General features: G+C 45.3%; 1 protein-coding gene and 1 long non-coding RNA gene across 2 annotated transcripts in view; one reads left to right on the forward strand and one right to left on the reverse strand.

The window, feature by feature from the left end:
* The window catches only part of cdk6 (cyclin dependent kinase 6), a 36,090-nt gene that overhangs the window by 20,073 nt on the left and 2,241 nt on the right, over nt 1-13,776 (reverse strand). Inside the window, exons 3-4 of the mRNA XM_030411210.1 lie at nt 11,392-11,527; nt 6,009-6,176 (exon numbers count right to left, since the gene is read on the reverse strand). Coding sequence (XP_030267070.1) covers nt 6,009-6,176; nt 11,392-11,527 — 304 coding nt within the window. The remainder of the gene's footprint in view (nt 1-6,008; nt 6,177-11,391; nt 11,528-13,776) is intronic.
* LOC115578320 (uncharacterized) lies at nt 4,007-12,986 on the forward strand. The gene is made up of 4 exons (XR_003983422.1): nt 4,007-4,576; nt 4,789-4,908; nt 9,054-9,283; nt 12,538-12,986. It is a non-coding gene; the product is annotated as an uncharacterized LOC115578320 (long non-coding RNA).

Here is a 13,776-nt window from a genome sequence, read left to right on the forward strand (position 1 = left end):
ACGAGACAGAAACATTTCAGCCTGGTGAGCTTATCTTGTCATCTCCTGGAAATTATCACAATCCCTCCGTTTATTTTGGGTTCGGCATAAAAGTCTGGTGGCATTCCCCTCGAGTTCTCTAAATCCAATTTGACAGGCAACGACATGCACATGACATGCATGAGAGTGGAAGTTAATGGCTTTCATGGGACCACCGTCAGCCTTCTAAGACAATGGTTGCCAATGTGGGGTTGGTGTGGATGCAAAGACCACCAGTGTCAGGTCAAAGGAGGTTACCTTTGAAAGCAACACCTGACCTCACCTCCTCCGTCACCTGCAGAGGAGCCGGCTCACAGAGAATCAAACCACCAGGAGTCATCGATGTGAAGTTTCAGGCTCATCTCGACTTTGTGTTTGATGAATTTTGTGCACCACCTACAATGACTGAATGACAGGTGAGGCATCAGCGTCTCTGGGTGTGAAATAAAATCAATACTTAAAAAAGAGGTTTTAATGAATAAATGTGAGAGACAGTGGAGATATTCCTCGTTCATCAGTGCTGCCAACAGCTTGTTCCAGCATGTGAGTCGTGACGAGTCTCAGGTATTATCGGACTGTTTCAAGCTGACGATCAAAATAAAACGAGGGTGTAATTCCTGCAGCAGCTGTGAGACCTCCAGGTTACCTAACTACCTCTCAGAACTAAGAATCCTAAAGTCTCCGTCCTCGCTCAGTGACGAGCTGATTTCAGCCTCAGGATCGTGTAGGAATGTGTCCAGTGACTCTGAGTCAGATGATGAAGATGAAAGGTTTCCTTCTAGCTAAAATTTGTACCAGTATTTGGATGTTAATAAGTCACCCTTCAACTGCGCCTGACGCAGAGGGATGTCAGTGTCACTGCAGACTCTGGGGTGGTATTTTGCTCAAGCATTTATTCCAACATCAAAAGCAAAGGTTTTCCCTAAAGCGCTTCGCCAGAAATGGGATCTCAATGAGCTGGACTGAAAAGAAGAGCCCTCTCCTCTCTTTTCTGGTATGTCAGATTAACCCATCAGCCTTTCCCATCTGCCTGTCACTCAGGGCAGCACAATGAGCCTGTAGCCAGACTGGGGTCATTAAAAAAACATCAACAAAGCAACGGACCTCCAGGGACTGCCAGGGCAGCCTAATCTGGACCCCAGTACCAACCCAATGGGTGGTCTCCCTCCCTTTCTCTTTCTCCTCTTCTCTCCTTCGGGGAGGGTGAAATATGTGCAACATGGAAGGGTGATGCCGACGGGGCCATCAGTCACATGCAACCACACAGACGCCATTGAACACGTTTCCACGTGCACGCAGAGAGCACATTTCTGTCAGGGACATATTAACAAGACGGTTTGTTGCTCGGTGAAAAAGCAAATTCATCACATAAAAGAGAAGTTGGAGCGGTGCTGGTAAATCATCCGCAGAAAGTACGAGAGTGTGACTTTCAGTCAGTGACACTTGGAAAACAAAAAAGAAAAAGAGGAGCGAGGGACTCTTTTAGACGACTTTATGCAAATTCTCACTTCAGCCATCTTGTCATTCTAGAAGTGCTAAATGAATCACTTTGAAAGTGAGAGAGAAGTGTCTTGTTCGCTTAAGCAACAGCAGTTCTCCAAAGCCCATCTGTCTGCCAGTAACGGCGGCATTAGGTGACTAAATAAGCAACTGCTGCTCTGTTGGGCAAAGGGGAAGATCCTCTCGAACGCTGTGTGTGTTTGTGTACATGTGGACTGCACACACACTGTAGATTATCTGCTTTTATTAGCAAGAGGAAAGAGTGAATGGATGAATGGAGATGTGTGTGTGCTGGACTGATAGGGGGATTCCAGACGCAGGCACATTAATCTAGAGCCGAAAATCCTGCGCTCACGTTGCAGCGCTCCGCTCCGTCGACTGCACACACACACACACACACACACACACACACACACACACACACACACACACACACACACACACACACACACACACACACACAATCTCATTTTTGTGGCCCAATCTGTATAACCAAGAAAGGAAGTGAGTGTGTGTGCAAACAGCTCAGTGCAGGCATGAGTAGTTTCAGGGACTCTTCACTTGGCACCCAAACTTTAAGGTGAATTCCCGGGTAAATATTCAACCATCAACTGAAAAGCGTCCCGCCGAGTCATACGTGTACAACATCTACTCATCGACCCAACCACCGGTGACACCACACGCACACACACATAGACAGAACACACACACACACACACACAATATTGGGTAACACTATGTAAATTCTATGGTGGAGTACGGCTTCCTCTGTGAGTGAGCTGTGTATTATTATTATCAATCAGAATGACAAGTTACAGAAATTAACTGGAAGACACCGACTGGTCTTATCTGACTCATTAAATCTGCCTGCAGTGATGATGAGACTCAGAATGATGATGTGTTACCCAAACAGAGACAAATCTGTGGATCATTTTGAAACGCACAGTCGACAACGATCAGTCGTGACCTTCTAACAGACATTTATCAGGACTTCCTTATAACTGCTGTCTTGTGATAATTAATATTATTGATTACACTAATTATCAACCACCCAATCATTCAATTTCAATTATCACTTCATCAATAATCTTGTTACTAGAATTCAGTTATCAGTCATCAAAAGACAATTCCAATAAAATGTTAATAATCACTGGTGCGCCTGTGACACTGAAGTCCAACTCAAACATAATGTGATGTTGGTTTGACTGCACAATAATAAAACTGACTACATAATAATAAACATGATGTAGGTTTAATAAATATAAAATGATGAACAAATGTCAAAAGACTGAACAAGCCAACTTGGTAAAATACTGATCGAACACAATAAAAAAGGTTTAAAACTCACAGAACATTTAAAAACAGATTTCTTGATACCTGGAATAACAAACAGCACGACACACACGACACACACACACAACACACACCACACACACACAACACACGACACACACGACACACACATGACACACACACAACACACAACACACACGACACACACCATGATAAACTCCTCACGCCGTCGACGTAGATACATCGCAGCTATTACGCACAACGGGGCTGAACAATTTACTGAAATAATATCGAAATTACAATTCGGTCAAATGCAAAAGCGAAACCACGGGAGCAGCAGGAGGAATGTTGTGATGTAGATAAATAAAGTCATAGCACGACTACATACAAGCAGCACTGTGGGGCCGTAGAGACGCACCAGCATACTAACAGTCATTCTTCAGATTTAAGAAGCCAGTTTATTTGGTGCATCTACTGACCACAAGGAAAGATGACAGAGCAAGATGTGTCCTCGTTACGTGAGACATGAAGCATCGACTGTACGTCAGCTCCAGTCAACATGGAGGGAGGAGCAGCCGCTTCCGTCCACCGGCCCGGCTGCTCATCACTCGCTGAGCGGTGCCACAGACGAGCGTGCCGGTCGGTTCTGATGGTGAGAGCAGAATAAGAGTCTGCATACTTTCCCAAAGGATGTTTACATGAACTTTAGATGGGCAGACGCAGCTCGGCTGGATCTGCTGGATGAGCCGGACTTCAGCTCTCAAGAAGTTTTCCAATTTAGCATAACAAAAGTTGCGCGGCCCTCAGTGGTAAAGCCTTATCCTGATTCCAATCACTCTGATGCCCATCTGCTGATAAGGTGAGTAACATCAACACTACAGTTTGTCATCCGTCCACAACTCCTGGTCCTTAATGTCTCTGTGCACGTCTGTATTCAGACTTCATGTCCCCTCGGACACCTCGAAGTGAAACAAATGCAACCTATGTGTTATTAACAGTGACGGGCAGGCCGGTGATAACATCCACTCCATGATGAACCTGAAATTATCTATACGAACAACATCCAAACTCAGATGTGTCCACGCTGCTCGGGCTGGTGCAGACATGGTGCATGTATCTGGGTGATTGTGAAGCGGATCAAAAAAGAATCTCCTGATAAATAAAGGCTTCTAACAAGGCACTGGGCTTCTGTTGCAGGCTACCTTAATCTTTAAAGTCTCATCTCTCCTGATTTCAGGCCTTCCCAAAGACTCTTTTCAACGTCTCTCTCCCTGTTATCTGGTCATCAGAGCCCAGAGCTCAACAGTTGGACATCAAAGCACCGACAGTGGAAAGGGAGGAGTGTCTGTCTCTCCTCGTCTGTCCCATCCCTGTCTGCAGCAGCCACTGTGGGATTCCTGAGAAAGACCACGGGGCCCTTGGCTCTCACTTTACACAGAGAAACTCTATCATTGGCCCAGTGCTGCAGAGCGATCCGCTGCTGCCCTGTAAGTGCCCGCTACATCACATTAGACGCTTTTCATCCAACTCTCTGGAGATGGCACAGTGAGTGTGTGTATGTGTGTCAGTCAACAAGCCATTATATGAACCATGGCACAAGTTAGACAAATATTAAATTGCACGATAAAAGCATATGTGCTCATATACTGACAGGGTTTTCCTTCACGCCTGCCACCAGCCAAACAGCCGGACATTCAAGTATTTCCAGCCGCGACTCTTTCCCTCCTGACATCCTGTGTCCGTCGCAGAAATGCTGATTTTTAAGGTGAAACTGCGTTACTGTGTTTTTATAGTGTTAATCAGGTCCGCCCGGGCAGCGGAACATAACCTGAAGGATGATGTGAACAAAGGCTGTGTGATGGATGTTATTTCTATATAGTACAACAAGTTCCCGTTCCAAGTTTCATCTTTACATTAAAGGAAGTATAATGAATATAATAAGACTTCAGCTCTGTGTATACGTGTGTTTGTGTATAGACACGCTGCCTCCACCCGCCCACTCCACCCGGCTGCTGCGCTCACACAGCTGCCACAAATCACTGCACTGACTCGACAGACTTTCCCCAAAGATCCTCCAGCTGACGTCGTCTCGCTCAGGTATGTGTACTTCATTGATTATGGAAGTGTGGCGTTTGAAAAAGAAAGGAGGAAACATGGCTGGTAGGAGCAGATAATCACTGTAATCAATGAGGCATGGCTGCATTCTTGTTATGCTCTCTGCTTTTTTCTTTCAGTGCAGGTTTTTTCTGTTCTCTGTACGTTTTAAAAGAAAAAGTAGGACTAAAAATGAACCTACATGTGTTCTGTTCTCTGAATGCAAATATTGGAGCGCTGAACCAGATATTTCTTTACATTTAAAGCCTCGGCTCTGTTGAGCTTTGAACGTCTAACAGCATATTTTCTTACATCATCACCCTAAAAACAAACTTCAATTGCATTTTAGTGCTGCGAGACTTCCTGTTAATGAAAGGTAGATGCAGTCCTCTGTGTGTGGAGAGCTGGAGAACAAATCGCTTTTTGACTGCAGTGAAAATGTTGTTATTAAAAGGCTAAATCGCAAATAAATGGACTGGCGCAGAACACTCGTCATTATGAAATGATTATATCTGTAGTTTATTTTTCTGACTGTTGGACTTCTCACTGTTATCGTTAGTCAGAAACAACTGTATGCAGCCACCACTGGAATATAATTCTACAACAAGTGCAAAACTAATATTATCAGTGTTGACTAATCCTCCATCTACAACTGTGTAAAAATACAGAGTCTTAAACAAATTCACTACATGTGAACTTCAGGTTCAGCTCTTTATCATCGTTCATTCTTTTTAAAAGTACCTCAGGCTACATTATATTTCATTAATGGCTGCAGACTGTCTGATAAAAAGCATCAAACTACAAAATGAAATGAAACGCCGCTGCAGCATTCCACTGACACTTCTACTTACAGACGCAGCAACTATTTTAAGTATATACACCTGATGGAGTATCAGGACTCTATCTGACATCACCGACATGTTGATCGTGTAATATTCTCCCATCCAAGTCTATTTGTGTCTGTGACCCAGTTCAAACATCCTGCGACCCACTTCTGGGTCTCTATTCATCAGTTGGCCCGGTGTTTGTTTTGAGTCCCTCTGTTGTAAGAAACTATTGGATGAGTCCTGCTGAGTTCACCAATATGAACAAACACAACTCACCACAGAGGTGAGCGCCATCTGGAAACTGTAGATGCGGGCGAGGCCAAAATCAGCCAGTTTGATCTGTCCTCCGCTGGTGACCAGGATGTTCTGCGGCTTCAGGTCACGGTGAACCACGCGGTGCGAGTGCAGGAAGTCCAACCCCTGGAGCAGCTGGTACATCATATCCTGTAAGACGGCAAAACAAAGAACAAAGACAGAGAGGGTGGATTTCTAAACATGACGAGGACATGAGTTTAATACAGTCAGGCTGAGATGCAGAGGACACTGGAGCCAAGATGGAGGAGCAGATGGCTGAAGGTGACCACATTTGTCATGCGCGTGTCTACATGATTGAATCTGACTTGATGAATTCGATTTAAAAAATAGTGCGGCCTTAACAGATTAGACAGATGGCTTCATGACCCCGCAACGCTACAAAGACTTTTGAATTCATTCCTCTGTCAAAGCAGGCAACAAAAGGCCTGACTGACAGGACCCTGCAGAGAGAAGTTAAGTATAAAGCCTGAGACTCTGTGGCACGGGGGGAGTTAACCAGAGGAGGCCTGTGTCTTTTCTTGTCGACTGTAGCAGATGTTTGATAACTGACACACACACAGAGAGAGGCCCCGCTCTCTACAAGCATGGATCTCTGTTTCTCAGCAGCTGTCCTGCTTGAGTTAATTGCCGCTCGTTCGCTTTTTATGCCCAAAAGCTGACCTCAGAAAAATTGGCTGTGGGCACAACACCGGTGACACACAAGCAAAAGCAAGCTGGTGTGAACAGCAACGAACTCTGTGGAAACCAGCTCGGACTTGTTCTTTTCAAACTGAAAGACTCTTAAACAGGTCCCGCACCTGTAAACAAATAACAAGTCATTACAAAGGATTGTGGCGAGGTGTTTTTTGGCACAGCTTTAGTCGGGAATGTTTGAAAAAATGAAGTCGGAAGGGAGCCATTTCATGTCCTGACAATAAGGGAAGTAAATATGGAGTTTATGACATCTCCACAATCATTTAGTCTACTCAGAAAACCAAATGCACTCAGTTGTGAATTGAAATGCCTTGATAATGGTGTGTGCACCCCCCTGCAAAATACACACAGCCCCTCCCTATACACACACACACACCACCCAAAAACACTCCGCCAAGACCTCACAAGTGACATGGACCTGAGCCCGCAGCTCTATTCACTGGCCGACCAGCTGGTGAGTGAGTCAAAGGGGTCTGCACACTCAAGCAGAAAACATTAGCAAACGGCGCGGGGCTGGCTGCTGTGCTGGCCACGGAGGAGGAGACAGGGCGCCCCACACAATGCTGCAGAGATGGGGAGTGGTGTGTGTGTGTGTGTGTGTGTGTGTGTGTGTCCCTGGGTTTGTCTTAACATAATATGTGTTTATCTGCATTCCCATTGGTGTGTGTGCCTCGCACTGTATAAGGTTGATTAGAGTGTGTGTGCAAGCATGCACATGTGTGTGTGTGCCCTCTGACCGAGGGCAGGCAGGATGCATAAACAGACCTTCCTTTCTACATCTCCATCCAGCCATGACCCAGCGGGCAGGCCAGCAGACAGACAGGGCCATAGGAGAGGCAGCAGTTGGTTATTCTGTGTGTGTGTGTGTGTGTGTGGAGGGGTGGCTAACACAATAGCATGGCCCCCCCATCAGTTCCTCTCTCCGCTTTAAATAGCCATTTCGCCGTGCTTCCTTTCAGCAGCATTTCCTAGTAAACACTAATTATCTCAGAAGTGTGACTCTTGAAAAAACACACAAACAATCTTGGCCCCCTCACCCCGAGAGCCGTCCCCTCCGCGAGAACATCAAGAAACGGGGAGAGTCATGAACAATATTCCAGCTACGTTCCCCAGAGTGACTTGCTGCGCTGCCAATAGTGAGATGACAAGATTAGAAATGTAAAATATCTCAAATCAATACTGCCACGAGGTTTTAAGACCACTTGTGACACAGAGTGCGACACATGTGACACATCTTAGCCCCACACAAGATGATTTCAGCAGCGGGACTCACAACAGTTGCTCAACACGTAACTGTCTTCAACTGGCAGCACTTAGAAACCTCAACTACACACACACACACACACACACGCACACACACACACACACACGCACACACACACACACACACACACGCACACACACACACACACACACGCACACACACGCACACACACACACGCACGCACACACGCACACACACCTCGGCCAGGAGGAAACAAAAATCACACAAAAAGGCAACAGATCTGACCCTGAAGAAGCAGTAGGACCGGGAGGAAAAGCAGCGCGCTCTGTGCAAGACGCAGTCAAAACATGGCTTTCTGAGTGCGCCTCCTTTTCTAATGCAAATGTACCAGAGGCCGCCATATTGTTTATTGTAGCTAGGCACAATATGGGACATCTGCCGGTTAGCGTTAGTGTAATTCCCTCCCCATGCTTCATTAACCTCCCCCTTTATGGGCCCAGAGAATGGAGTTGTGGAGCTTGGACGGAGGTGGCGGAGGAGGGTGGGTGAGACCCAAGCGCTGGCCTGGCTGAGGAGCACTGAGGCTGGGGCAGCCCGACCGCTTGATGTCCTTCCAGCTCATTTGATTCCTGGAGGAGGACCTCTTTCATCAATGACCGTGTGGTGGGTCTTGAGTCTGAGTAAGGCTGACTGGGTGGTGGAGGGTGGGGGGCTGAAGTGGACAGGCTGGGCCCGGCTGGGCTGTCTGGTGCTGGGGGCAGACGGGTCTGGAGGAGAAGTTTGCCTGTTCTGTTCAGTTTGGAGTCTTTGGCTCGGGGTGAATGTTTCTGCTTGGTTCAGGGTTTTCAAGCGCGACAGACTCAAATAGTAAACATTTCATCAGATGGGCCCAGGTGTGCTGTGGTCCACACTGCTGGACTCAGGTCCAGTATTTGGTGTCATCTGGTATAGCTGAGGGCAAACTAAGGTGATGGGAAGGGGGGCACTTGAGGAGGGGGGTTACTGTGCAGTGTCCACTGTCCTAGAAGTAACAAGGGATGGTGCCCGTGTCATGTTGTCCCTCTTCCATTGTCCTTTTGTCCCCTCAGGGCTCCAGCTGTATGGATGTTAGGAGAAAGCTCCAGAGGGAAGGTGCCTTCAGGGGTCAGCATGCTTCAAACAGGCCGAATGTCTGATCATTAACAACGGGAAAATCTCCTCCCCCAAAACGTCTTCAACATCAGATCTGGGGACTACATCCAACCATGTCTGCTACAGTCCCAACCAACAATCCAGCAAAACTGTCGACTACACATGGCCACATGTGCAGAGTTAAGAAGTAAGCAGGATTTTTACTTTTATATCAGGATCTTTTTATGTTCTTCACACAACTACCACGCTCCACAGCAGCAGACTTTAGCTGCGTACCGCTGCAAGTCAAAAGTGAATAATTTCAAGTCGTTATTTCTGACTTCCAATGTTAAAGCATCCTGGTGCATCTACTCAGAGAAATGTGGACGACGGCTGCAAACTGGGGTTTGAATGACTTCCTGAGCAACTGCAGCAGCTGATGAGCAGTTAAGGGCCGTTAAAAAAATACAGTTGGTTCCTAATGTGAAACTCAAAGACTTCTGCTGAGCGCAGATCAACTGAAGGAAAGTGAAAATGATGTATTTACTACAAATTTCACAAAACAAATACTATATAAAGTGAAAGTCATTGTTCTCTATGTGTGATGCCGTACTGCTTGATGCCATGTGTTTGTGTCAGTCGGCCTCGTGGATCATTTTCAAGTTTCTGACTTGGAGTTCCAACTCGGATGAACATGCAGTTGAAGCTTTCCCTGTCCGATTGTAATAGAAGGGCCATTTTCACTCCAGCATCTAGTTCGGCTACTATTCATAATGATCAATAAAAAACAGAATCTGAGGTGATGTCTTGAAGAAGAAATGAGACACATTGATAAAGCCAAAGTCAGGAAAATGCCAATCAGTAAATAAAAATGACAAATTAACGTTATTTTGACTCAGCAATTGTTTTTACCAGTTTAAACATTACAGTTCAAAGGAAAATGGATTTTAAAAACATTCCTCACGAGCCATGGCTGCAACTGCAACTAACCATTACTTGTAATATAAAATACTGCATGATATAAAACATAAAACATAATTATAACGCATAAGATATTCAGTCTACGATGATGTAAAACAAAGACAAGCAGCGAAGAGAAATGACTCCAACAGTTGATGACTCAGTTTACAATCCGTATTTTATTGAGTAATAAATCAAGCAACCAAAGTTTCAGCTCTAAAACTGTATAATGGGTGTGAACAGATGTCTAATAGTTGTAATTAACCCAATGAGTAATATCTTACACAGGTAGTTTGAGGTTTTGGTGTAAATGGTTGCTTCAGAGCAGAAATAAAATATTTAGAGGTTAACACCAGAATGAACACAACCGTCTCCACACAGAGGATCTGCAGCACCACACACTCTATCAACCTCAGCTCAATCCCTGGGAAAGCGTCCGGTGTAATCTACCTGACTCATCTACGCTTGCACAGCATCCCACCAACATTACAGCTCAACACAAAACCGTCGCACATTAACTCGGCCCCCGGGGTGAAAACCAACGGCTGCTGTGCGTCCACAACTTCTCTGTTTCAAATATGACACTTAAACTCTCGAGGCCCCTCCGTCCAAAAATAGAGCTAACCTCTCCAATATTGCACATGATACATTACAGACCTTGGGGTGAAACACGATAAAGAGATTTTAAAAAGGTTTGACTGTGGGAAAGACTTCAATAAAAAGAAACAGCTACAGACGAGAGGAGACGAGGACACATCCGTTTCCGACCTTTTGGCAAAATGTAAACAGAGACTCTGGATTGATTTAATGAGATGGAGCAGTGATAGTGGAGGTGAGTTTGGATGTGTTGTACCTTCATTGTTCAAACTACTGAAACGTATGCTAGCATGCATCAAATTGAGTACTCTTAGTTTCTAAACATAAAAGAAGGTTTTAAAGTCGAGTTTCTCACACGATCCATCTGCAGTACCGTGTAAATTTGGAGAGAGAGGGCAGAGTGAAAATAGAGAAGCCAGGGAGCCTTTAATTTGGAGCCCATCTGCCACATGTGCTGCCCTTCAAAAACCCTCCGGTGCTTCTGATGTTGGAGGGAACTGCACTCTGTCCAAGAACACTCCATCACATACAGACACGGCTGTGGTCGGGAGATGTTCGAGCCACAGAAGATTAGCAAAAGGCTTCCTTTATAATTCCAATAAAAACTGGGATATTTCAACTGTGGCTCTTTAATGGTTTAAAATTTGTCACATGAATATTATCCATGTAGTCCTCACTGGTGTTTTACCAATAAAGACTCCAGTTCACAGCAAGCAGCATTTGTCTTCCTCCGTACGTCTAGATTACATGGATGGTTACCTTGATGGTCTCGGGCGGCACTCCAGGGTCAGGGGCCTTCTCCAGGTAGGTGGTCAGGTCCTGATCCACGTGCTCAAAGACCAGAGTGAGTTTAGTTTCTCGGTCAGTCCGGGAGACCGTACACACATCAAACAACCTAGAAAAAGAGGAACAGTGGGAGGGAGATCAATACAATTGATTCAATGGGGTCCAATCTGCTCAACAAGGCTTCTGAGTACAACTGATAAGACTGAGTCTCTTCTATGTTGATATGTCTCCAACTGCTGTGTGATCTATCTATCTATCTATCTATCTATCTGTCTATCTGTCTATCTATCTATCTATCTATGACACAGCAACAGGTACGTCAAACACAGGTGTAACTTATATGAATAATGACTATTGTAACTTAGTGAACCACCTCAATGCAATAGAGCCCTCGTTCCTGTCTTCTGTTTGACCTGACTGGTATGAGTGTATTTCCTACTATGACCAGACAAAATGCCTCAGTGAGAAAAGGGTCGAACAAGCTGCAAAAATAAGACAAACAAAAATCTTCCACAAACCCCAACACCTGTGCTGAACACGTAGGATAATGCTTTAAATCATAGGCTTAGAATCTGAGCGTAATCTTTCAGCTGATGGACATTGTTATGTTACAGAAACATAATGTCCTGATGTCAGGTCCACCTAAAAAACTACTTCCAGTGCAGAGTTTCAAGACCATCAAGGCCCAAACACCAGAGTTTATGGTTGTTTCACTAGGCAACAAACTAGACCAAGAATCCAGATTATGTCGACAGACCTGCCAAAGGCAGGCTTCTGTGAAAAGCTGAAAAAAGCTATCCAGTATGTCCTCTTCAAAGAGCTGGGGACCACAAGCAGCATTCCTCCAGCGGCACTATGACAACTCCTGATGCTCGCTGGGAAGTCGAGTGGACTGTGTAGCTGCTGCAGAGGCAGCGTCAGTCCTCACAGAAACACAGGAGGCCACGGGATCCATGAAGGATCTCCCACAGACGTGTCACGTTGATAGTGAGAGTTAAAAAGTAATAGGATACTGTAATCACATCAGCTGTAAAGGTATGACATCCTTTTAAATCTGCAGGCTGAAACAGAAAGTGATGGCTTTGTTTTCCTCTCTGAAACTCCTTCATTCCTACCCAGCGGGCCGAGATGCAGCCGTGCCAACACCCTCGTCATCAGCAGACTTGGAGAAGCTGGAGTCAGGGAGGGAGTGAGGGCTGATTGGCTGATTCGCTCAAGGTATTACTACTGTGCATGATGTCACAGAATGGACGGCGCCCTGCTCTTGAAGTGCTGGGGTTAAACGCCCCTCACGGCTCGATTGTTGGGCTACAATGGAGGCTCTCAGCAGACACTGAACATATGGAATGAATAATGGGCCTCATTACAAACATCCAGGGTTGCCTGGAGTCACACAGAAGGCCCACAATGCACCCTGCCTGGCCTGAGCTGGTTGAGGATAGTGAGGCTGGTCTGACGGGTCGGCGAGCTGATGGTTTGCACTCTCCAACTGACTTATTGCCACAAATGCTACTGCAAGTTGTTCAAACTCTAAAGTCACACCACTGAATAAAACCCATGTAATAACACGTAGAAGCCTGCTGACGTCTTTGTCTTTACTTTACTGTGGTCCCATTAAGAGAAAAACATTATCCACCATTATTCATCCATACGCTGGGGAATTATTGTTAGAGGCACAATGGCATCGGCTGTGCTTCTGAAACATTCATCTAGAACTTCCCCTCCGATCCCAAAGCACTCAATATTCCATAATAAAACCAGCACCAAGGTCGGACCTTGGCTGCTGCCAACACATGACGCAGTACTGACTGCTGACCTCTGACTGAACAATTCATTCCAAAACTGAAAGAAAACGTCCTGCGTGTGCAGAACGCTGTGCAAGGACGACTGAGAGCAAACTTGTGCTTTATGTAATGTGTCTGTGTTGCTATTTACAGTGACGCACGTTTGACTTACAGTAACTGAGATGTGAGAGTGAAAGTGAGGCTGAAGAGACTTCGACACACGGGAGCCATGATGGGCACATCCCAACATGCAGTACATGCAGAACGCATCCAACCTGTGACCTGTTTTAAATGGTTTGTATCGTTATTTTAAAAAACAACTATAGTCCGTATCAAAGATCTAATACATTATCGCTCCACAGAGACAAACTGAGCCATCTGTTTGAAGCTGAACCGATTAAATGTACGTTTGTTGTCAACACTTTTTGTGTTGGTTGATTATATTTTAAGCATAAATTAGGCAAAATTGATGAGATAGAGTTGATAAAATGCTGCTTGTTTCCATGAATATATTTCATTAATCAGGTGAAACAAACTGATGCACGCTTCATATAGACCAACAATCACCTGAGAA

This window comes from Sparus aurata, chromosome 3 (genome assembly GCF_900880675.1).
Source record: "Sparus aurata chromosome 3, fSpaAur1.1, whole genome shotgun sequence".
Classification (NCBI taxonomy): domain Eukaryota; kingdom Metazoa; phylum Chordata; class Actinopteri; order Spariformes; family Sparidae; genus Sparus; species Sparus aurata.